Here is a 25,340-nt window from a genome sequence, read left to right as displayed (position 1 = left end):
AGGATAACATCAAGGAGAGTAGCCTTTTCTGGGCGTTTGGAGTCATACATTATGGGATTGGTCATAATCTGCGAGAGATTTAGGGAGTCCCGTTGTTTTAGGACTTGGTCAGGTAGTTTAAGCATGTCCCAGTTTAGGTCACCTAGCAGAACACATTCAGACTAAATGCAAGGAGCCAGGAGTGAGCTTAGGGCAGGTAGGGTACAGGCCACTGCTGATGGTGGATGATAACACCCAGCAAAGAGCTATTGGAAAGTTTAATACTTAAAACCAGCAAATCAAATTGTTTGGGGACAGACTTGGTGGAGACAACCAAGCACTGAAGGTGTTCCTTGGTAAAGATTGCCATTCCACCAGCCTTGGAAGATCTGTCTTGCCAAAAAGGTTATAACCAGAAAGGTTATAAACATTAGAGGACATGGGCAGCTGTGAGACCTGGAGAGTGTTCAAAACACTCTTTCTTAATCACGTCTCAATAATGACCAACACATCTGGATTGGAGCATTAGGTAATATGCTTCTAGTGTTAACGTGCAGAAATCCAGGCTTTTACGAGAGCAGAAATCTGTGAAGCAGATATCAGAGCACAAGTCAGAATTGGACCTAGCAACAGTAGATGGGCCAGGGTGTCCATGCACATTTCCAGATATCATCAACAGTAATACAATCAGGGCACAGCAGAGGACAGGGAGAGCATTTTATATGACATTTGAATGGTAACAAGATCATATTGTACAGCAATTTCATCAGGTAACATGAATACAAAGCCGGCGAGAGGTGTTTAGTATAGGATGGGAGGCCAAGAGTCCATGTAACCAATAAAGAGTGAGAGTCTCGAGTGTGGGAATAAACATTGTCATGGGGCAATGTTTATCACTTTGTTACTTTAACTCTACCTACAGTATATGTACATATTACCTCAATTACCTCAACTAACCGGTGCCTCTGTACCGGTATCCCTTGTATATACAGTTGAAATCGGAAGTTTACATACACCTTTGTCAATTACATTTAAACTCAGATTCACAATTCCTGACATTTAATCCTAGTCAAAATACCCTGTCAGTTAGGATCAGCATTTTATTTTAAGAATGTGAAATGTCAGAATAATAGTAGGGAGAATGATTTATTTCAGCTTTTATTTCTTTCATCACATTCCCAGTGGGTCAGAAGTTTACATACACTCAATTAGTATTTGGTAGCATTGCCTTTAAATTGTTTAACTTGGGTCAAACGTTTCGGGTAGTCTTCCACAAGCTTCCCACAATAAGTTCGATGAATTTTGGCCCATTCCTCCTGACAGAGCTTGTGTAACTGAGTCAGGTTTGTAGGCCTCCTTGCTTGCACATGCTTTTTCAGATCTGCCCACAAATGTTCTATAGGATTGAGGTCAGGGCTTTGTGATGGCCACTCCAATACCTTGACTGTGTTGTCCTTAAGCCATTTTGCCACAACTTTGGAAGTATGCTTGGGGTCATTGTCCACTTGGAAGACTCATTTGCGACCAGGCTTTCACTGATGTCTTGAGATGTTGCTTCAATATATCCACATAATGTTCCTACCTCATGATGCCATCTATTTTGTGAAGTGCACAAGTCCCTCCTGCAGCAAAGCACCCCCACAACACAATGCTGCCACCCCTGTGCTTCACGGTTGGGATGGTGATCTTCGGCTTGCAAGCCCCCCTTTTTCCTCCAAACATAAAGATGGTCATTATGGCCAAACAGTTCTATTTTTGTTTCATCAGACCAGAGGACATTTCTCCAAACAGTACGATCTTTGTCCCCATGTGCAGTTGCAAACTGTAGTCTGGCTTATTATGGAGGTTTTGGAGAAGTGGCTTCTTCAATGCTGAGCGGCCTTTCAGGTTATGTTGATATTGGACTCGTTTTACTGTGGATATAGATATTTTTGTACCTGTTTCTTCCAGCATCTTCACAAGGTCCTTTGCTGTTGTTCTGGGATTTATTTGCACTTTTCGCACCAAAGTACGTTAATCTCTAGGACAAGGAACGCGTCTCCTTCCTGAGCGGTATGATGGCTGCGTGGTCCCATGGTGTTTATACTTGCATGCTATTGCTTGTACAGATGAACGTGGTACCTACAGGCATTTGGAAATTCCTCCCAAGGATGAACCAGACTTGTGGTGGTCTACAATTTATTTTCTGAGGTCTTGGCTGATTTCTTTTGATTTTCTCATGATGTCAAACAAAGAGGCACTGAGTTTGAAGGTAGGCCTTGAAATACATCCACAGGCACATTTCCAATTGACTCAATTTATGTCAATTAGGAAGCTTATAAAGCCATGACATCATTTTCTGGAATTTTCCAAGCTTTTTAAAGGCATGTAAACTTCTGACCCACTGGAATTGTGATACAGTGAATTATAAGTGAAATAATCTGTCAGTAAACAATTGTTGGAAAAATTACTTATGTCATGCACAAAGTGGATGTCCTAACCGACTTGCCAAAACTATAGTATCTTGATGCACCCATCACGTTAGCGGGATCATTTTCGTCAACCACAGCTGAATTGCGCCAAATTCAAATTAAATTACTACAAATATTTAATTTTCATGAAATCACAAGTGCAATATAGCAAAACAGAGCTTAGCTTGTTGTTAATCCACCTGGTGTGTCAGATTTCAATAAAGCTTTTCGGCGAAAGCATACCAAGCGTTTATGTAAGGACATCCCTTTCAGTAGACAAAATATTACAAACAGCTAAGTAGATTGGTCACGAAAGTCAGAAAAGCAATAAATTAAATTGGTTACTTTTGATGATCTTTGGATGTTTGCACTCACAAGACTCCCAGTTACACAATAAATGTTCCTTTTGTTCCATAAAGATTATTTTTATATCCAAAATTCCTCCATTTGGTTGGCGCGTTATGTTCAGAAATCCACAGGCTCGAGCGGTCACGACATCTCAGATGAAAATTCCAAATAGTATCTGTAATGTTCGTAAAAACATGTCAAACGGTTTTTATAATCAATCCTCAGGTTGTTTTTACAATATATAATTGATAATATATCAACCGGGACTGTAGCTTCTTCAATAGGAGAGAGAGAGAAAAGCTGTTGTGCGTGCAAAACGCTGCTGGCACCCAGCCATACAATGTTGTGATGTAATCTTTCTCGCTCATTTTTCTAAATAAAAGCCTGAAACTATGTCTAAAGACTGTTCACACCATGGGGAAGCCATAGGAAAATGAATCTGGTTGATATCCCTTTAAATGGAGCAAAGGCAGGCTATGAAACATGGAGCTTTCAAAATAGAAGCCACTTCCGCATTGGATTCTCCTCAGGTTTTCGCCTGCAATATCAGTTCTGTTGTACTCACAGACAATATTTTGACAGTTTTGGAAACTTTAGAGTGTTTTCTATCCTAATCTGACAATTATATGCATATTCTAGATTCTGGGCCTGAGAAATAGGCAGTTTAATTTGGGTATGTTTGGGTATCAAAATACTGCCCCCTACACTCAACAGGTTAACAAGAAATTTGTGGAGTGGTTGAAAAACATTTTTGAATGACTCCAACCTAAGTGATTGTAAACTTCCGACTTCAACTGTAGCCTCGCTATTGTTATTTTACTGCTGCTGTTTAATTATTTATTACTTTAATTTAAAAAAAATATTTATCTATGTTTTACTTAACACTTAATTATCTTAAAACTTCTTAAAGGATTGTTGGTTAAGGGCTTGTAAGTAATCATTTCACTGTAACCTGTTGTATTCGGCACATGTGACAAATAAAATGTGATTTGGTTTTTAATTTGATTTGAATAGCATAAAGCACAAGAAAGAAATCTAACAACTTGGAGCTAGTCATTGTAAGTTCAAAGAGTCAATCACCCAACAAGATAACTTAAGAGAGTCGCTCTCTGATTCAGAGGGGTTGGGTTAAATGCGGAAGACACATTTCAGTTGAATGCATTCAGTTGTACTAGCTATAAAAGTCTGAGATAAAATAAGTAAATAGTAGGAATATACTAGTTAATTAAAGCGTTTCTCACATAATAAGCTTCACAAGTTAATTAAGCCAACCTAAAATTCCGATCAGTCCAAAGTCTGGGGTGTGTGTGTAAGTGCGTGTGTGCTGGAGGCGAGCAAAAGCTCGGGACACGGGGGGGGGGGGGGGGGCGGGGGGTACCTTTACCAGACAGGGGGAGACAGGCCAGGGCTGATCGGGAACAGATTGCCGGGTTGATCCAAGCAGCTGTGCAGCAGGCAACAGGAGTAGGTGTCACAACCGCTTGGGAGAAGCTTTTTTTGTGAGGTTGAGTAGGAGAGAGGCCTTCAACCTTACCAGTCAGGTGAGTGGTAGGGCAGATAAAAACCGTCTGAAGTGAAAAACTTGGTGAAAAGCCATGGTAAAGTTGGCTTGAGTTTCGATACTCGTCAGACATTCAGGCCTTCAAACATCAATTGCTCAATAGAACACACACTGACAGGCGCACACACACACACAACACACACTGACAGGCGCACACACACACACACACACACACACACACACACACACACACACACACACACACACACACACACACACACACACACACACACACACACACACACACACACACACACACACCACACACTGATGTATACACTTGATTGATAATTCCTCAGGGCTGTTGGGAAACACCTTATTCATGGCTGATTCTGCCATAATACCATGCTTGGCTCTGTGAAAATCATTCAACAGTGAGGTGCTTTCTAGGAAATCCGAACTTTCTTTGTTTCAGAATGAGATAATTTTAAATTGCAGATCATTTTAAATTTTTGAATTCTATTCTGTGCGCAATAAACACTACTTGTATTCAATCAAATGCTTGTACTATATCATCCACTTCTTGATCATAGCAAGATGTCCCTCTTTGTCAGACTGAGACCAGAAGAACTCCTTCAGCTGCAGTAGAGACGCTGTGTGTGAGCTGAGGCAGACCTTGTCTTATATGTGTGGGCTGAGGCGGGTGGAGGGAGACTAGAGAAGGAAAAGCCAAACAATGAGACGGACCTGGCCAGGCTGCCTCTGGAGCAACAGACTGGAGGGAGGAGGAATGGGCCGAGGCACGGGCAGACGGGGACGGGGGGGATCAGCGGGTTCATCCACCTGCTGGCCGGGGGCACAGCACTGGAACCACCCCCCTCTCTCAGCCCAACAGGTGTGCTGGCCCCTGGCCACCGTGGGCCCATCAAAACAAGAGATTCACACGACTAGAACCATAATATGAGAGGACACACACAGAAAACAGTCATTACAGGCCGAGTGAGGGAGCGCTCCGGGTATCACGTGTTTTTGCTGTTCTTTTTTTGCTACCGCTGTGTGGAATCGGTCACCATGGCAACTCTCCTACGAGTCATGCAAAACACTAATCATATTGGTACTCGGGGAGCATGCGGTGATTGGAGCCACATTTGTTTTGGGGGCATTCGTTTCCTCACGCTAGGCTGCTGCTGCCTGCTGCTCTGATCGGCGATTTCCCCTGAACTGGTCTGCTAATTAGGAACCTTTCCATCCGGTTGGTTTGCTGTGTGCCACAGGATGCAGGAGGGACAGCGAGGGTGTTTTATAAAGTGAGGTTTATGTTACCAAACAGGAGATTGAGATCACAACGTGCACGGACAGCAAATGGGCCAGAACTCAATCTCCTTTACTCTCCTGTAGGGTTAGTCTTTAGTTCAGGATCATTTCACTCCTGTCAAGAGCAGAGGGTTTGGATAGCTGTGGCCTTTCCCTCATGCATTATAGTAGACATGCAGCCACGAGCCAAAAGTCAATATCTATAGCAAAAACCATAGTAAAATGGAGAAAATCATTGAACTGCACACACACACACACACACACACACACAACACACACTCAATTTCTCTCGGAGCTTCCAGGGAAGCAGACCTCTAAATGACAGGCAGGCTAATGGCTCCGATGCCAGCCGTAATGTCGTCCTGTGAGACTTCCCTGAGCGGAAAAACAAAGGCTCCCGACGCAAGTGAAAGCCAGCACACATGCTCACAGTCACAAGTCTGCAGTGGGCACCACATCACTGCCCGCAGGCTCCAGTCGGACCAACCAACGGTGGCACAAATTGGTCCCTGGTGTGCAATGAGGTGGTACTATTTACTATCTGCCACTTTATTCCTTGTACCTATATCTTTATTTCTAATATGTGTGCATATCTACCTCAGTTACCGCACACTCCTGCACATCGACTCAGTACTGGTATCCCTTGTGTATAGACAGCCAAGTTATCATTACTCATTATGTATCTATTATTACTTTTATTATTACCTGTTTTACTCTTCTATTATTTCTCTATTTTCTTTCTCTCTGCATTGTAAGGAAAGGCCCATAAGCAGTTCACTGTTAGTCCCACACCTGTTGTTTGCGAAGCATGCAACGAATACAACTTGATTTGATTTTGATGACTGGGGATCAGGCAGGCATCACATGGTGGCACTTCCCGGTCCACTCTGCCTAGCGGGTCACGCCTGGTTACAGCACATAACACAGCTGCTGCCTATTGGCCATGCTCCACTGAGGACCAGAGGGATGTGTGTGCTCTCTCCCTGTAGCTTGTATTAGAATGCCCTTTTAAAACATTCATGATCCCCTATGGAAACACAAAAAACAAGTCACAACCCACCGTCTCCACAATATAACTTGTTGTCGACCAGGGGTTTTCACTCAGACCCCCCTTCTAGCACCCCCCCCCTTATGGTTTAAAGCTTATTTACTGCAATGCTACACATTTTGTCATGGGGTGCAGAGAAAAGGAGACTAAGTTGAAAGCCGGACTGAGTTCCTTGAAGAAAAATGTAGGGCGCGTTGCCCTACAGTTTGGGAACAACTGTTGTAGAGGACAGAGGGTAGCGGGTCGTTGGTAAAGCATGGAAACCCTGAGGAGATGTGAATGAACAGGAAAAGAACACCTCGTGTGTCACGTACGCATCGCTAGAGGAGAGGAGGCATTTGTTTAACGGCTCAGCCATGGGACCGAAACCAGCCATAACACATACTGTGGAAAAGATTCCATCACACACAGTCTCACGTACACATGCTAGCGTGGGCACACAAGACTGTTCTTACCTGGTCCTCCAGGCGGATCAGTCTGGCTCCCACAGTGTGGTATTCCTTATCTACGCCTTTCTCTGAAAAACAACAACAACACAGCATCTCCAACAGCAACGGACGGCAGGTTTCATCAGCGTGTCGCACGCCACGTTGCAATGAGCTGGAAGCAGTAGCCTATGCATTTCTGAAAACATGCACTTCATTGTTTGAAATATGAACCTTTCGATACATGTTATGAGGCACGTCTTACTTCGCTTTCAAAGTAGCCTACTAGATCTCCGTTCTACATTTCTAACGGATGTTTTCATCTCTGTCACGTGAAAACGCTCGCATGTGCGGTGCCCTTTCGACTGTGTTTTCCGATAATGTGAATAAATAGCAGTTGAACAACATTTGAAGCTATACATTGTGATCTGTTTCATCAGAATCATTGCTTTTTAAAGTTATTTGTATGTAGCCTAGGCCTACTGGTTGTATGAATTTGGGATCCATCTTCCCACAACTGTCTCAGAGTCTGTTTGGAATAGGCTATTTCTTTCTTGACAACCTGACCAATAGAATAGATACACTTTTGTACTATGGGGGATAGTAGATTGACATATGGTCGTGATTTTGCTGTTTGTTACTCATCTTGTCGGCCGAGGAAAAGTAAATGTGGACTGTTAGTCTACAATCTTCAAAGTTCGCATCAGAATTCGGTAAGAAGGGCCGCATGTCATTGCATCCTAGACTTGCATGTTCTGTTAATATGAACGACCATCATCGTAATGTGATTTCTGTCATTCTGAGCACCGTGGGTGGACGCCCTAATCAGGCTACCCACCCAATGCATAGGGGTCCGGCAGATGTCCAGCGGAAACCATGGTACTATGGAATGCTTTACCACCCCCGTCTCACACACACACCACCCCCCAACACATGCACTTCTTTATTTAGGGGCCCCCTAACGCAAAAAAAACCTCTTAGTCCTGCATTGAGTCCCGATAAACATAGCAACAGTATATCAGTGTAGCGGGGCTCCATCCTAGGGCCAGGGCACGCTCAGCCAGGTAGACTGGGGGTAGTGGGTTGTATTTGACAGGCAAGTAGGCAGCTGTAGCTGTAGTGTTATCCTGTAAGGCTGGCCTGGTTGTAATGGATGTCTGGAGTAAAGCCCCAGACTCCTAATCCAATACCTGGGCCAATCAACCAAGTGTTTAACCATCGTACTTCCCTTGTTAGCTACATGGGGCAGCCAAGAAATGGAGGAGGAGGAGGAGGAGGAGGAGAGGTGGAGAGGAGGAGGTTGAGGAGGGTGGTACACAGAGCAGGAAGAGGAGGAGGAGGAGAAGAAGAAGAGAGAAGGAAGGATAAGAGGGTGGTATGGAGAAGGAGGAGAAAGAAGTGGATGAGGAGAGAGGAGAAAGAGGGAGGAGGGGGTACGCAGAGGAGGAGAAGAAGAGAGAAGGAAGGATAGGAGGGTGGTATGGAGAAGGAGGAGAAAGAAGGAGATGAGGAGAGAGGAGAAAGAGGGAGGAGGGAGTACGCAGAGGAGGAGAAGAAGAGAGAAGGAAGGATAGGAGGGTGGTATGGAGAAGGAGGAGAAAGAAGGAGATGAGGAGAGAGGAGAAAGAGGGAGGAGGGGGTACGCAGAGGAGGAGAAGAAGAGAGAAGGCGGCGGAGGATAGGGAGACGGGATGGCAGCGTTGTGCATACAAATACTAGCGTGTGTACCAAACACACATAGTCAAACATATACACACTCACACACTACGTATACACACTATACACACTGGGGATCTCTTCGCAGAAGATTTAGTCTAGTCCAGCCTTATCGTCGTTCCTCGCTGTCTTTGTTTGTGAGATGAGGGGGGGCACAGTGAGGAGTGACACGAGTTTATCAGATCAACTCTGGCCTGGTGAGTTTCCTCTGGTGGGTTTTACCTGGCAAAAACATTCCTGGTTTCCCCAATGTGTGGTCTAGTCTGGGAAAAGAAGGAGAACATGAGAGACACGTTATGGGAAAATTGAAACTTTGGACGAAGCTCTATAGCATTTGTTAGTGTTTCATGTATGTGACAGAAATAGAGAGAGAGAGAGAGAGAAAGAGAGAGTAAGCTGAGAGAGAGAGAGAGAGAGAGAGAGAGAGTAAGCTGAGAGACAGATATAGATAGGGAGGAAGAGACAGACAGAGAGAGAGACAGGGAGAAAGAGAGAGAGCGAGAGCGAGACAGGGAGAAAGAAAGAGAGCGAGAGCGAGAGAACACAAAGTAAAAAGAGAGAGAGAGATTTAATGGCCCACCTCCTCTGTAGCTCCTTAATGCGGACCATCATGGTGAGGTGTCCCTGGTTGTACTGCTCCATCACGTCCCTCACGTCGTACGGCTTCCTCGCTTGCTGTAGAGCGGAAATATTGTATTGTAGCAACCCAAACACAACACACACAGCACATTGTCACCCACAGTCATCCCTAGGGGACTCCCTCGGGTCAACAGTCGTCGCTCTTGCTTCTGGTGGTTATCTGATCCACCTCTACGCAGACAACACCATTCTGTATACTTCTGGCCCTTCTTTGGACACTGTGTTAACAAACGTCCAGACGAGCTTCAATGCCATACAACTCTCCTTCCGTGGCCTCCAACTGCTCTTAAATACAAGTAAAACTAAATGCATGCTCTTCAACCGATCGCTGCCTGCACCTGCCCGCCCGTCTAGCATCACTACTCTGGACGGTTCTGACTTAGAATGTGTGGACAACTACAAATACCTAGGTGTCTGGTTAGACAGTAAACTCTCCTTCCAGACTCATAAGCATCTCCAATCTAGAATTGGCTTCCTATTTCGCAACAAAGCAACTGCGACCTGTATGCTCTCGTTGGCTGGCCCTCGCTTCATATTCATCGCCAAACCCACTGGTTCCAGGTCATCTATAAGTCTTTGCTAGGTAAAGCCCAGCCTTATCTCAGCTCACTGTTCACCATAGCAGCACCCACCCGTAGCATGCACTCCAGCAGGTATATTTCACAGGTCATCCCCAGAGCCGATTCCTCCTTTTGCAGCCTTTCCTTCCAGTTCTCTGCTGCCAATGGCTGGAACGAATTGCAAGAATTGCTGAGGCTGGAGACTCACATCTCCCTCACTTGCTTTGGGCACCAGCTGTCAGAGCAGCTTACAGATCACTGCACCTGTACATAGCCCATCTGTGGATGGCCCATCCAACTGCCTCATCCCCATACTGTTATTTCTTTTTTTTACTCCTTTGCACCCCAGTATCTCTACTTGCACATTTCATCTTCTGCACATCTATCACTCCAGTGTTTAATTGGTATATTGTAATTATTTCGCCACAATGGCCTATTTATTGCCTTACCTCCCTAATTTTACCTCATTTGCACACACTGTATATAGACTTTTTCTATTGTGTTATCGACTGTAGGTTTATTTATTCCATGTGTAACTCTGTGTTGTTGTTTGTGTCGCACTGCTTTGCTTTATCTTGGCCAGGTCGCAGTTGTAAATGAGAACTTGTTCTCAACTTGCCTAGCTGGTTAAATAAAGGTGAAATTAAAAAAATTAAAAACACAGTGCTTTGTTGTTGCAGTTCAGCAGGCTTTCACTTGTCGTGTTGGGGGAGTTGTTTAGTGTGAGGAGAATGCTATCTTGTGACTGAGGTTGCATCACCCAATTAAACATGACGAGCCAGTATGGTGGGGTCTGTTCATCATCCAGAAATAATGAAGTGATGAGAAGATGGTTTAGTGTGAAGACAGAAACCGTGGCCTGTGTTTGTTGGTGACTGTTGGAGACGGCAACCACGTTCAGATCAGAAAGAGAGTTGTGGACGACTAAAGGCCAAGTGAGGCCATTCTGTGGTAGGTAGGTGCCTCGTCTCCTACAGCTGTGCAGTGAGAGACTCTAACCACACAAGTGGAGGTGAACAGGGTTCCCATGATACTGCGGCTGAACTGACGACAGGCCAGACACAGACGTGCAGGTGCAAGTTGCAGGCACCGACGCCGTCTTACACACACATACATTGTGCACTCCGCCCACACACTGCGTATATGCAAATGCAAGTGGGCACACGCACACACGGCAGTCCTGCAGCTGCACAGCATTCCCTTGTGCTCACCCTCACCTTCCAAAGCAAGCACAACACTATTCTCTCTACCCTCCCTCCTCCTCCCCTCTCTTCCTCCACCCTGTCTTTTACCTGAAATTTCTGTCTGGCCACAAAGTACTTCATTCTCCGGAGAACTTTGACTGCTGCTTTGTGGGCGTGAGACAACCTGAGGGAGACAAACACAGTTCATTTGGTTGCACTGTCGAGAGGAGAACTGGCAAGAAAGGATTTCATTGTTCATGACGCTGTATCCTGCGCACATGACAAATACATGTTGATTTGATTTGTTCCAGCACACAAGGGGTTAAGCCTGCAGATGTTTCCCCCGTCTCAGTTGTACTTCCTTATAAAAGCAACCTGGCTTGTTTTCTGCTCTCAAAACAACAGAACATTTGTACAACTTGCATGCTTCCAGCCATTCTAATGGGCTTGTACTGCATTCATTTATGCAGAATGTGTGTCCCATGCAATGGCAAAACACATATGGCTTCGAGGGCTAGGAGAGTCCCCCTCCCTACCACACACACACACACAAAACACCAACACCGACACACACACACAAACACATGCACGTGTGTGCACGAAAGCACACGCACTCTCAAACAAACACACTGTGTGCTAGAACTGTATGATCTCATCCTCTGGAACTAAACAGGTTTCTCATACAACTCACGGATGTTGAACTCTGATGAACTTGTTGTTCGTTTGTAGGTTTCGCCACAATATTAAAACTGTGAATTTGTGTCCTTCTGTGAATCTGGAACAACCAAACATCTTGTGTAATCTGAGTCACACACACACACACACGCACACACACACACACACGCACACGCACACACACACACACACGCACACGCACACGCACACACACACATAAACACACACACTGGCTCAACACGCCTCATTTGTGTCAACAAATGGGAAAACCACCAGCACTAAACTAAACACCATAACAGCACACATAGTAGCCTAGTTATAGCCGCAAGAGTACAGACCCACTTCTTCCATCACGCAAGTACTTTGCATGATGTGTTGATGTTCGCTTGGCTTCACTGTCTAAGCTGAAATGCACAACAAGATGCACACAGATCTGGTAAAAAAAATATATATGTTGTTGTGAGCCAAATGTGACTGTTGGAGATGACACGGCCATATTTGGGTGTACGTGTGAGTACGATACTTTGATGTGTGTGTGTGAGGGCAAAACTTGGGAGGGTGTTTATGTGCGGTTCGACTGCTGACAACTTCCATGGGTCATGGGGTCATGGCTAGAGGATGACCACAGAGCAGTAGAGGAAGTGGTGACCTGCTAGCTAGATCTGGAAATAGGCCCTCAGTCTATTCCAGAACTGTTTGGATTATTTTTGGTCCATGTATAGAATGTGTGCCCTCTCATTTTACAGTTTAACATTCAAGCGGTGGTTTCATATTTCTGGACTGTTATTATATTGTTGTACTATGCTGTCTCTGTACTGGAGGTACTGTGTGCTAGGACTGCAGCGTGAGTAGTAATGGGCACTCAGTGACAACCCACGTGTCTCTGTCTGTTGCTTCTCTCTGACACTAGCTGTGCTGACAGATCAAAGAGAATGCAATCAATTCAATATGGATATTTTTTGGGGGTCTGTCTTAAAAGCGGAGCTGAAATATCTGCTTTTCCTTCACGCATGTTTTAAAACATGTGACCCTTACCCTTCGGCCTTATCGCTGACATCAAGGGGGCTGGATAAGCCGCCCGGGATGGCGTTTGGAGTGCGTCTCGAGAGACGCCGGATTAACGCTGAGCGACGCCGCCGGATTCTTTAACAAGAACATTCTGAAGGAAGTCAGAGCGGGGACACCTTGTAAAATAGCACAGAGATGAGAAACGGGCACAGGAACAAACGAGAGACAGAAGACGGAGTTGCCATCCCCTTCAAAGATAACGGCACAACATAGTCTGCAAAGTCACCAAGTATGGAGATTAAAAGAATGTGGCCCCAAATCCCCCAAAAAACATCCTCCCATAACTAGAGAGAAAGTGTGTGCGTGTGACACACTTTGCCGGGCTCTGAGCGTGACTGTGGTGAGAGATAAGGTCTTCTCTGCTGAAGTGCTCCAAAGCAAATGAATGGCTCCATTCTGAAGGCAGCAGCCCTTTGTTGGGGGATGTATGGGGGTACAAGCCTTGTTGTGACTGCTGTGTTCCAGCCCTACAGCTGGCTAGCTGGTTCTCTGTGAAGAAGCACACCCTCCCGCCTTTGTGGAGTCAACAAGCCCAGTCTGAAGACTTCATTAGAGGGTAGGGACAACAAAAGGACTTAACAGACAATACACTGACAGGGGCCATAAAACATATGGATCAAAGCAGACTGCTGGGACTGCTTTTTCCACCCTCAGATCTGGGCCTATACGAGGAAATGCACACGAACAATACCAAACAAAAAGCTGAGGCGGTTTCCCCCCCCCCCCCCTTCATTTTTGCACCCCCTCATCCGTCTTCCCAAGTGCAAGGAGGATGTGTTTTTGCACCGAGTTGTAGATTGAACATAATTGGGAAAGAAAACACATGTAGGAAACAGAAAACACGTGCAGTTTCGATCACGGGACTGTTTCCCCCCTCGTTTCCCAAATGCACATGCATGCTTGGCAAGTGACCGTGATAAAAGAATAACATATTTTACACAACTTAAAGTCGGCCCCAGATGCGGCGCTCAACCACATTTGGAGTGTCAGCTTTCCCACATCTCTCTCTCTCTCTCTGGTTGATGACTCATAACACTTGCTGCTAGTCTCATTCTTCTTCTCCTCTCCTCTCTTTTATTTCTCCACACAACACAATGCATCCCAGGGATCCTCTGGAGTCAGCAAGCGTTTCATCTCCCACACACAGACTTCAATATTGTTTTGATTGTCCTGTGCCGTATGATTTCAGGGCCAAGGGGGACGCGTGTTTATTCCAGTGAATACCCAGGCTTAAGACTGCCAACAGTCTTCCACAGACTCACCATTCTTCACCAGGGCTACTGTGGTCAATTCAATTGGGTACAGTGTTGAGGAGAAATGAGTTGGTGTGGTCCTTTGAAATCCTGGACAGATTATAGCCACATGCCATCCATTGGCACTTGGAGGTTTCTCTCTTAATAAAGCTTTCTGGGTTGATTTTTCCAGGTGGTTACTTTAGAAACTTCATAGTAGTCCTTAGTAACAGTCCGCCTCTCTGCTGTTCCTTGGCTGGAGCCAGTCTAATATCCTGTCTGTGTTTCCTAGGAGCACACAGTGTAATAACGTCTGGGGACGGAGTCCGTCAGGGGAAAGAAGCTTTAGAGTCTAGAGTTACAGGTCGATGGTCAGAGCACAGCAAAGGCACAGGCCTGTAGTCGATGATCAGCTTCGGGAGGGGTCTTTGATCAATGCAAGAGAAAAACAGACACCCACAACATTTCTGTATCAAATCAGAAGAGGCCCTGGATTATCTCTACACTTTACACTTGAAATATGAGAGAGGTTTAATTAGCCGGGAGCCAGTAACTGTCTTTCATGTCAAATTCAGTCGGTGTGTTGTTGAATCATCAGCGAGACAGAGAGGTTGTTTGCATGCAGGAGTCTGTCTCTAGTCTCTCTCTGCCCTGCTGTGTATAGTTACTGGTGATGTGTGTTGTTGGTTAGTTACTGACCGCTCTCTCTGTCTCTCTCTGGGGGTGTCTGCTCCAGTTGTCTTTGTGTCTGCAGCCCCAGTCAGAGACAAGCAGGACCGATCAATAGGCCTTGATCACACAATGTTTGAGACAATAGCAGGCTGCACTCAGCGCGGCCCGGCTGGTAATGAGCACGTGAACACATGAAAGCCAGTGTATTTAATAGCTGACAACAAAGAGAGGAGAGGAGAGGCCGTGATTTACGTGCCGTGCCATGTCACCACAGCAGAAATGAGGAACAGTGGGGCACGAAGCCTGCTGCAGCCTGCCACATCTGTCATACATTTCTGTCTCCCAGATTCACCGGAGGAAAGGGCTGGTTGACACTAGCATGGGGTGGTAGAGGACTCCGTTTCTCACTCTCTCTATCCCACACACACATAAATATACACACACAACCACATGCTAGTATCACGTGTATACACACACAAACACATCCTTCCACCACCCTGGTGTAATTCTAAAGGTACTGCAATTTGTGGTTTGATTTCTAAATGGTTGAGAGAGAACCAAACAAAGAAAATTGCCTCTCTAGAATGACTGAGTATATCATTCTGACCAAAACCCCACCCACATTTAATGAACCCACTTCCACAACGTGTGATTACAGAGGAGAAGTGGAAAAGGTCCCTCGTTGCTGATAGAGGTGAACGCTCGAGCCAAACAGAGTTGAACAGTTGAACTGAACCCCCCCCACACACACACACAGAAATACAATTATTGTTGGACAGGGTTTAGTGAGTAATGTTTAGTTCTCAGGTACAGGCTACACACCTCTACAGACCTCCAGACATCAGTAGGTCCTGAGTCCTGCTCTCAGAGTTCAGCTGACAGAAACAGTAAAGGCACTTCGTAAGTGTGGATCGTAAGTGGATCTGCTACTGTTAAACAATACTACTACTACATGTAAATCACTTCTACTACAGCTTTAGTTATGCAAAACAGCACACAGACAGATTCAGGATGTCATTGAAATGATTATGTTTGTACAGAACCGGATTTTTCACTTTGCATACTTGGACTGGCTAGATACAGTAAAGAGCAACCAATCCACAGGTGAATAGGCTAAACCATTTTTTGAAATACAGTTTTATCTTATTTATTTAATGATGGAAAGTCAAAGAACAGTCCAAGAACTCACTTAAGGGTGATTTGATTTGATTCAATATATGTGCGAGTGAAAGAAAGAAAGAAGCTCTGACCTCAGCTTCACAAAATCTCCTTAATTAGGGAAGTGGTGATGTTGGAGGTTACCTAAGCTAAGGAGGTTATTCAACAAAGGAGCCGACAAGAGCAGAGCAGGGGCTACCCCTTCCATAGAGAGAGGAGGGGAAGGGGAAATGTCTCTGGTTGGTTTGGGCATAAACAGCCCTTTAAATAAGTGGTAAAAGACTGACTGACTGACTGACTGACTGACTGACTGACTGACTGACTCTGCCATATAAAGAGGGGAGGATAACCACTGTCCACATATGTACATTGCACAATCATACACACAGAAGCACAAGTCTCCATACCTACACATATACAGTAAACGAACATAGACCTCAACTCCGGAGCACAGTCACACGCCTCCCCTCCCTCTCATGTCAGCCTGGGCTACAGTATTGAGGAGCGGGGTGCAGGTTTTGGTGATGTGGTGGGGAGTGTGTATGTGCGCGTGTGGGTGTGTGTGTGTGGGGGTGTGATTGAGAAGTTGGCGAGGAAGGGGAGGGGTATTGGGTTTCTCCAGTGGAGGACAGGCTAGAGAGAGAGGTGCCGAAGCAGGAGCTATAATTCATGGTCTAATAGGATTTGGTGCTGTTTAGCAGGATTAGTGCATGTTAGAGAAATACTCCCTTTATAGCTGCCAGTTAGGGGGTCCTGGAAAAACACCACACTGGACCCTTGTTTAAAAAAAATACATTTCTGTGATTACCCCCTCCAGCGGAGGCCCTGGCTCAGTAAAAGCGTCTTTCCTATAACTGGCTGTATTGGGATTCAATTGGCTGCTTCTTTCATAGGCGTATGATAATCCGAGCACATGAGCCCAGCGTGGGGATGTGAAGAGGGGGACTGTGTGTGTGTGTGTGTGTGTGTGTGTGTGTGTGTGTGTGTGTGTGTGTGTGTGTGTGTGTGTGTGTGTGTGTGTGTGTGTAAGAAGTTAGAAGGAACAATTAGAGACACCTTCTTTTTGGGGAGCCAGGGGCTGCTGGAGGTGCGGTCACAGGCTTGCCCACATTCGTTCAGCCTGACTTAGCTCTCTCTATGGGCCCAGCCAACGGGAGGGAGAGACAGAGAGAGAGAGAGAGAGAGAGAGAGAGAGGGAGAGAGAGAGAGAGAGAGGAGAGAGAGAGAGAGAGAGAGATGGAATAAGCCCAGAAGGCAGAGAGAGAGGCTGACCCTGTGCCTCCAGAGCTGAGGGCTTCCTTTCAGAAGCTAGGCAGGATTATAAAACCATTCTTTCTTTGAAAGAAGTTATTCTTCCATTCTTGTTCTCGTGGTAAAATGGGTGGGGGGGGGGGGGGGGTATGGGGGTCTGGCTGACATTAAAGCCTTGTGTTTAATTACTCTTTTCTCTTCTGATCAGCCCTTTTGTTCCCCTTCAGCTGTGGGAAGGCCTGGTTGGCTTCTCTACAGGGTGGTGTGTGTGTGTGTGTGTGTGTGTGTGTGTGTGTGTGTGTGTGTGTGTGTGTGTGTGTGTGTGTGTGTGTGTGTGTGTGTGTGTGTGTGTGTGTGTGTGTGTGTGTAATAGAAAGAGTTAGAAAGAAAGAAGGAAAGAAAGAAAGAAAGAAAGACAGAAAGAAAGAAAGAAAGGGAGATACTGTAGGCACAGCGAGAAAGTTTGGTATATCAAAAAGTTCCCTTCACTACCCGCTATGTGCTCCCTCCCTCTGTCCAGATCAGTAGAGGGAGACACCTGCCACTAGAAGAGAGAGAGACAGTGTGTGTGTGTGTGTGTGTGTGTGTGTGTGTGTGTGTGTGTGTGTGTGTGTGCCTACTTGTAAACAGTATGGTTATGTTATATAAAATGTTGTGAAATTGACCATATTAAATGACAGAAGGGCATGTACGTGATAGGCCTACCTGGCATACATGATTATGATGGCCATCATCCTTCTTGACAGTGTCATAAAGTGTATTTTCTTAGTAAAGTAAAGTGACACAGGCTGGTCATAACGCTTCATGACAGAGCCATAATATGTATTTTCCATTACGATGGGGGGAGGGGGGGAACTCACTGTAAAGAATTCATTAAAACGACAACAAAAAAAGGGAATTAACTCGAAATTGCATTATTTATTCAAATTTGTTTCTGCAGCCTCACTCGAGGTCTTCACCTCCACCACTGGATGCAACAGATGCAGTACTTTCTCTGGAAAATATAGCTCAGCAAAGAACAGGAATCAGAAAAGAGGATGCTACAATGCAGTGGCACCGTTAAAGAAATCTGGAAACTTCACACCAAATATATTACGAGAATAGCAAACACTTTCAGGCAAGTTCAAATACATTGCAATGCCTTTTTAACATAGCTAAAGCTAGCTCTCAACTGTTCATGTAGCTAGCAAGCTAATGTTAGCTACCCTATCACTAAAGATGGTGGTGTACAAAACAACTAAATACACCCATGCCTTGTTGAGGCAACAACAGTACATTTGATTCACTCTATATACTGTATATATAGTGATAATTGTACAAAAAAAATCTAGAAGAGGCCTGTGTATTAAATGTAACTCATACCCATAATAACAACTAGCTAACTATGGCAGGCTAGCTAGCGCCTAGCGCTGAGTTAGCTAACGTTAACGGTTAGCATGCGACCTTTAGATACACATAAAAAAGTAACTTTATAAAATACTTATCATTAGCGTGGGTCATATGTACTCATGTAAATATACTTAATACGAGCCATCGTTTGTAAAAAAATTTAGAAAAAAAAATTACAAGACAAAACATTTATAACGAAAATATTTTTTTCCCTGAGACGCCATCTTGTCTCATTGATTTACATACAAACTTAGCTAGCCATGTTTGGCTACACTTATATGAAGGGAAAAATCTCACTTTTTTCCCCACTTGGTCACAACAGTTAAATGATAAATAAAGACTACGGGAAAACTCATCATGGTTTAGATAAACATGCTATCTCTAGATTTCAAAAACGAAATCACGCTTGTAAATATCACAAACTTGAAAACAGGATGAAAAAGAAAACACTGACAACTGACAATTATGCACTGGGCTTCTCTTCCTCATTCTCTTCTTCCAACGTATGAAGTGTGCGCCTGCAGCTAACAGTTTGAATGTCTCCCCCTAGTGGTAGCGTTAAATGTACATGTAGCTATATTAAAGCAAAACCATGGAGGACTACAATAATAATGTGGTGAACAAACAAACTTAGATTCTATATATTTACATATTTTGGAATCAATCACAGGATGTTTTTTGTCCTGCTCCTGCATTAATCCCAGTCATCAGCGACAGAGCATGGGCTAAGCACATGTTTGACATCAATGTGTGAATAATTACAATGGTAATAAAATGGAATTTCTTTGGAAATGTTATATAACATACTATTTACAAGTAGAATGGAATGGTTTACCTTGTGTGGTAGGATTTGTGCGCTTTGACACTGGTGTCATAACCAGCCATAAAATATTGATATATATGTCACAACACATCTAAATATACAGTATGTGTCATGACAGTGTTGTGACAATGTTATATGACATGGTTAAATCAAATGTTACTGTAATTTCAGTGTGTGTGTGAGTGTGTGTGTCACACACCACTTTCTCTCTCTCAGTTTCCTTAGGGCCTAAGGAAACAGCGAGAGGGAAATTGGTGTGGCCTTTCTTTGTATGAGTAGTCAACCTGACAGGAGAGAGAGAGAGAGAGACAGCGAGAGAGAGAGAGAGAGACAGCGAGAGAGAGCGAGATCGAGAGCGAGAGAGAGCGAGCGAGAGCGAGAGATTAAAAGGAGTGAGAGATAGAAGAAAATTCTGGAAATGCTCCTGACATGCAGCACTTATCTCCTCCCTGGGGGCATGAAGGTAGGAGGCCCTCCTAGGCCCCGTCAGGAGCCCCACTGCCCCTCAGCCATAGAAGTGATCCATCACACACACACATGCATACCCGCACACACACACACACCACAGAGTAATTAGGCTAGCAGCAGGGTCACTCGTCCAAACAAGGTGCCAGTGATAGACAGAAGGGCTGTCTCTATAGGCTAGGCTGAGAGGGAGACGAGAGGAGAGTCACGGGAAGACAGGAGGGAGGCAAATTTGAGGAACTAGGAAGGGCTCCACTAGAGTGGCATGGAACCCCCTCTCCGTTGTTTGGGTAAGGGTGGGGTTGAGGAGGGGGAGGACTAGTAATGAGTCGTGCAAATATGACTCCAAATATGAATTGGTAGAAACTACAGCATGCATAGAGAGTATACTGGTAAACAAAAGCTTAAAATAAGAAACAATTCAAGAAGGGTGAACTTTTGTGACCAATGGGAAAGGAAGAGAACTGCTGTTCTATGGAAAGTATGCCAAAAGTTAAAAGAGCTGAAGTTGCAATGAGTTGGCCTGACTTTTCCAATCCCCTAATGAGGAAAGAGAGGAGAGGATACCATTACAGGTAAAGGATATGGTGGAGCCCAGGCCAAACACCAAGACTTCACTTCACTGGAACTGAACACGGGGAGGAAATCACTATGAACAGGCTGACTCACACACAACTCAATCTTTATTCTCTTTCTCCCTCTACCTCACTTCACCCTCTCTTTCTACCTTCTTTCTCCTTTTTTCACTCTGACTTTCTCACTGAACTTCAGAGTAAACTTAGCCAAAGTGGAGAAATTGAGATCTTAATAACATTTGTTCTGACAATGTGAGAAATAGACAGTGACAGAAAGACAGTGAGGATGCCAGAAAGAGAGACAGACAGAGCTAGCCGGCCAGCCAGCCAGTCAGATGAACAGGCAGCCAGAAAGACAGCGCCAGCCAGCCAGCCAGACAACCAGCCAGCCAGCCAGCTAGTGGTTTTAAGGGTATAATAGAGCAGGTGGGGAATGTACAGCATCAGATGAGCTGCATGTTCTGGCAGAACCCTATTTTACAACATGTTCCAGTCCCTCTCCTCTCCAGCATACAATTAACATTTATAATTACAGAGGTTTGCAAGAGACAGAGATAGACAGACAGAGAGAAAAGAGAAAGATGGTGTGAATGGGTTTGTCTCTGTCTCACTAACTAACTGTTGCTTGGGAGAAAGATGTTAGGGATAACATAGGATGAATTACATTTTTTTTTTTGCTAAAATAGTAATTGCTTGCCAAAAATGTAATTTTTGTAAGGCAAATATTTTTTTCATAGCTATTATGTAATGCAAATCGAGGTGAGGGCGATGGAAATGCTTTTGGCGGTTGATCTGCTTCTGTTCTGTGGGTGGCACTGTGTGATCCTTTGGGCTAACCAATGGGATATCATGAAAAAAAGAGAGTCCATTTTAACAAAGCAAATAGAAGGACTAACAGTACAGAAAGACAGCATTAAAAAAAAAGTACCATAGAGGCTCAGAATAAGTTAGAGGAAAAACAAAAAGAAATGGAGGAACATATTCATGAAAGATCAAGTGTACTATATTATTTAAAAAACAATGCAAAATGGATGGAACATGTGACCCGTTTCAGGAAACTAGGCATATGTCGCGGGTCACTACGTCACAGGAGAGCCGCTTAAGCGTAAACTTTTTATCAAAATGTGTTTCTTGGCAGAAATGCCTTCTCAAACATGTGAACTTTCATGTGCCTTAATAACAAACTTGTATGCCATCTGTAAATATGAATACAATTCTTAAATTATGAGTCTAGTTGGTTTAGCAAAAGAAAAAGGCAGCAACCTCCCTGCTGGCCATGATTGGCTGAGATAATGTGTGGGCTGGACATGCCGAGAGATGAGTTTGAATTGGTCTGCCATATAGCACACTTCTGTCTATTTGAGCTGGTCAGTATGTCTAGGTAATCCTGTCTAACGCAGCTTTTTGAAAATGTATATTAAAACTGCATAAGTGTTGCTCTCCACCTTCTGGAGGACTGAGTTTTTAAATAAGTGGAATTCAAGTATGATAGCTAAGGAGATGGAGAAAACACCTGTCACCGGATTACATCTTCAAACTAAGGGCAACCATGGCATCCGAAAGGAGATGTGTCCAACCATGATTTATGTATACAGGTTTGCTAGCTACATTTTCAGATATTACATGTTTCTAATTTTAACAGAAAGATATATTTGCTTAGCTAGCTATAGCCTAAAGTTAGCTAGCTAACATTGAACCTGGTGGTTAGCTACCTGCAATTTCATGTAGTAACGTCAGGAGTTGTGGTTATGCTTCATTGTTTAGCTAGCAAGCTAACGTTACCTGGCTGGTTCGCTAGCTAACGTTATGTGTATGACCTTATTATTCGTATCTTAGACCATTTGCTTAGCTAGCTATAGCCTAATGTTAGCTAGCTAACATTGAACCTGGTTGGTTAGCTACCTGCATATTCATGCAGAGTAGTAATGTCAGGAGTTGGGATTATGCTTCATTGTTTACTTAGATAGCTAGCTAGCTAGCTACATGTCTTACAAAATACTCCACTATGCAAGTAACCATTTCGGGTGTGTTCGTAAATTCAGTCTGATCATCTACTCCGATTTCAGAGCACTCTCATGCGAGTGTGTCAGGGAATGCAGAATAACTGATGAACTTACGAAAGCTCAACACCCATTGAATATGGCCGGTGTCAGTAAACGTCGGCAAAAAAAGCATACTTAACTTGTTGCCAGCAGCACAGTTACAGTAACCAACACTCTGGAAAACATGAAAACAGCACAACCAGCACTGCTAGGGCGAGTAAAATGGTCAGAGTGGGGTGTACTCTCATTATGTGTCTGGAAGTAGCTAGCAAGCTAGCCTGTTGAATCTAGGGGGCACTATTTTCATTTTTGGAAAAATAACGTTCCCAAAGTAAACGGGCTATTTTGTCAGGACAAGATGCTAGAATATGCATATAGGATAGAAAACACTCTAAAGTTTCCAAAACTGTAAAAATATTGTCTGTGAGTATAACAGAACTGATATTGCAGGCGAAAGCCTGAGAAAAATCCAATCAGGAAGGGACTCTTATTTCGAAAGCTCTGCGTTCCTATGCGTCCCTATTGAGCAGTGAATGAGATATCAAACAGATTCCTTTTTCTATGGCTTCCCTAATGTGTCTAGTGTCACAATACATAGTTTCAGGCTTTTATTTTGAAAAATGAGCCTGAACGTCAACATTGCGTCAGTGGTCAGCTGGAGTCTCTTAGAGTGTTTTGTGCGTAAGAGACAAATGCGGCCATTGTTTCTCTCTTTCCTACTAAGAAGCCACCTGTCCCGGTTGATATATTATCGAATAGATATTTGAAAAACACCCTGAGGATTGATTATAAACAACGTTTGCCATGTTTCTGTCGATATTATGGATATAATTTGGAATATTTTTCGGCGTTGTCGTGACCGCAATTTCCGGTCGAATTCTCAGCCAAACGTGAAGAACTAACGGAGTTATTTCGGCTACAAAAATAATATTTTTGGAAAAAAGGAACATTTGCTATCTAACTGGGAGTCCTGTGAGTGAAATCATCCGAAGCTCATCAAAAGTAAACGATTTAATTTGATTGCTTTTCTGATTTTCGTGACCAGGTTGCCTGCTGCTAGCTAGGCATAATGCTATGCTAGGCTATCGATAACCTTACACAAATGCTTGTCTTGCTTTGGCTGTAAAGCATATTTTCAAGATCTGAGATGACAGGGTGATTAACAAAAGGCTAAGCTGTGTTTCATGAATATGAATATTTTCTAGTAATATTTATGTCCGTTGCGTTATGCTAATTAGTGTCAGTTGATGACAACGCTCCCGGATCCGAGATGTGTAGTTACAAGAGGCTAGCCAATGTTAGCTTGGGTGCATGACTGCCGTTGTCAGGTCAGAATGTTCAGATCAACCCTACTCATCGGCCAGAGCATCCATTGTGCGCTCTGAACGCAAAACGCTCAGATTTTACAAACGGATAATCTGACAGCACAGTTGCAGTCACTAACACTCTGGATAACATAACAGCCTAACCAGCTCTGCTAGGGCGAGTAATGTTCAATGAGCTGTTCTCTCTCACTTAGATGTCTGGAAGAAGCTAGCAAGTTAGCTTGGTTGCTTGACTGCTGTCAGTACATTCGGATCAACTATTAAAGAGATGGGTGGGACTAAAGTTTAAGAGGGTGTGAACGATGCTGAATGGGTGTAGACAAAGAAGGGCTCTCCAATCGTAGCACCAAAACATTCAAAGGCCATTTTCTCAAAAGTGAGTTTACCAGTTTATCAACTTTCAAAGCAAAATGACTTTCCCATTGTTCCTCAACTGTAGAATATGATATACCATTTTGTAGCTCTACTTTTATCCCATGTAAAAAAAAATAAAAAAAATTGCACCAATTCTTTTTTTTTTACTTCAACATAGAACTGCTACCAAAAATAATTTACTGAAACTTGTTACAAATGACAGAGTAATCCATGATTCACCAAACAATATTTTCAAATTGAAAGTAAAGTACTTCAGGTATATATTTTGTTTCAGTGTCCTCCATCTACACTAACCGAAGCTAATTGTAGGGATTTTTTTCTTCTATTAATAATGTACAATGAACAGCTGTACAGAAAGACTCATGTAAAGGCCAAATTACAGAGGAGGAAAGTCTTGATGCAATTAAAGCCTTTAAGTCTGGGAAAACTGCAGGGCTGCATGGCATAACAGTGGATGAACAGTTGAACTGGGAAGTTTACATACAGTCATTAAAGCTCGTTTTTCAACCACTCCACAAATTTCTTGTTAACAAACTATAATTTGGGCAAGTCGGTTAGGACATCTACTTTGTGCATGACACAAGTCATTTTCCCAACAATTGTTTACAGACAGATTATTTCACTTATAAATCACTGTATCACAATTCCAGTGTCAGAAGTTTACATACACTAAGTTGACTGTGCCTTTAAACAGCTTGGAAAATTCCAGAAAATGATGTCATGGCTTTATAAGCTTCTGATAGGCTAATTGACATCATTTGAGGCAATTGAAGGTGTACCTGTGCATGCATTTCAAAGCCTACCTTCAAACTCAGTGCCTCATTGCTGACATCATGGGAAAAACAAAAGAAATCAGCCAAGACCTCAGAAAAAAGTATGCAAGTATAAACACCATGGGACCACGCAGCCGTCTTACCGCTCAGGAAGGAGACACGTTCTGTGTCCTAGAGATGAATGTGCGAAAAGCACAAATCAAACCCAGAACAGCAGCAAAGGACCTTGTGAAGATGCTGGAGGAAACAGGTACAAAAGTATCTATATCCATGGTAAAATGAGTCCTATATCAACATAACCTGAAAGGCCGCTCAGTAAGGAAGAAGCCACTGCCGCATAACCGCCATAAAAA

At 43.9% G+C, this 25,340-nt stretch overlaps 1 protein-coding gene across 2 annotated transcripts in view; it reads right to left on the bottom strand.

Annotated features, from left to right (window-relative positions):
* kcnq1.2 (potassium voltage-gated channel, KQT-like subfamily, member 1.2) overlaps positions 1-25,340 on the bottom strand; it is a 247,892-nt gene that overhangs the window by 84,203 nt on the left and 138,349 nt on the right. For both annotated transcript variants that reach the window (XM_029668380.2, XM_065022648.1), the window contains 4 exons: positions 11,273-11,348; positions 9,362-9,456; positions 9,004-9,044; positions 7,096-7,157 (listed from right to left, as the gene is read on the bottom strand). In XM_029668380.2, the coding sequence (XP_029524240.1) occupies positions 7,096-7,157; positions 9,004-9,044; positions 9,362-9,456; positions 11,273-11,348 (274 nt within the window). The remainder of the gene's footprint in view (positions 1-7,095; positions 7,158-9,003; positions 9,045-9,361; positions 9,457-11,272; positions 11,349-25,340) is intronic.

This window comes from Oncorhynchus nerka, linkage group LG9a, assembly GCF_034236695.1.
Source record: "Oncorhynchus nerka isolate Pitt River linkage group LG9a, Oner_Uvic_2.0, whole genome shotgun sequence".
Classification (NCBI taxonomy): Eukaryota; Metazoa; Chordata; class Actinopteri; order Salmoniformes; family Salmonidae; genus Oncorhynchus; species Oncorhynchus nerka.
The sequence above is the reverse complement of the archived record's forward strand: the minus strand, read 5'-3'. Positions and strand labels throughout refer to the sequence as shown.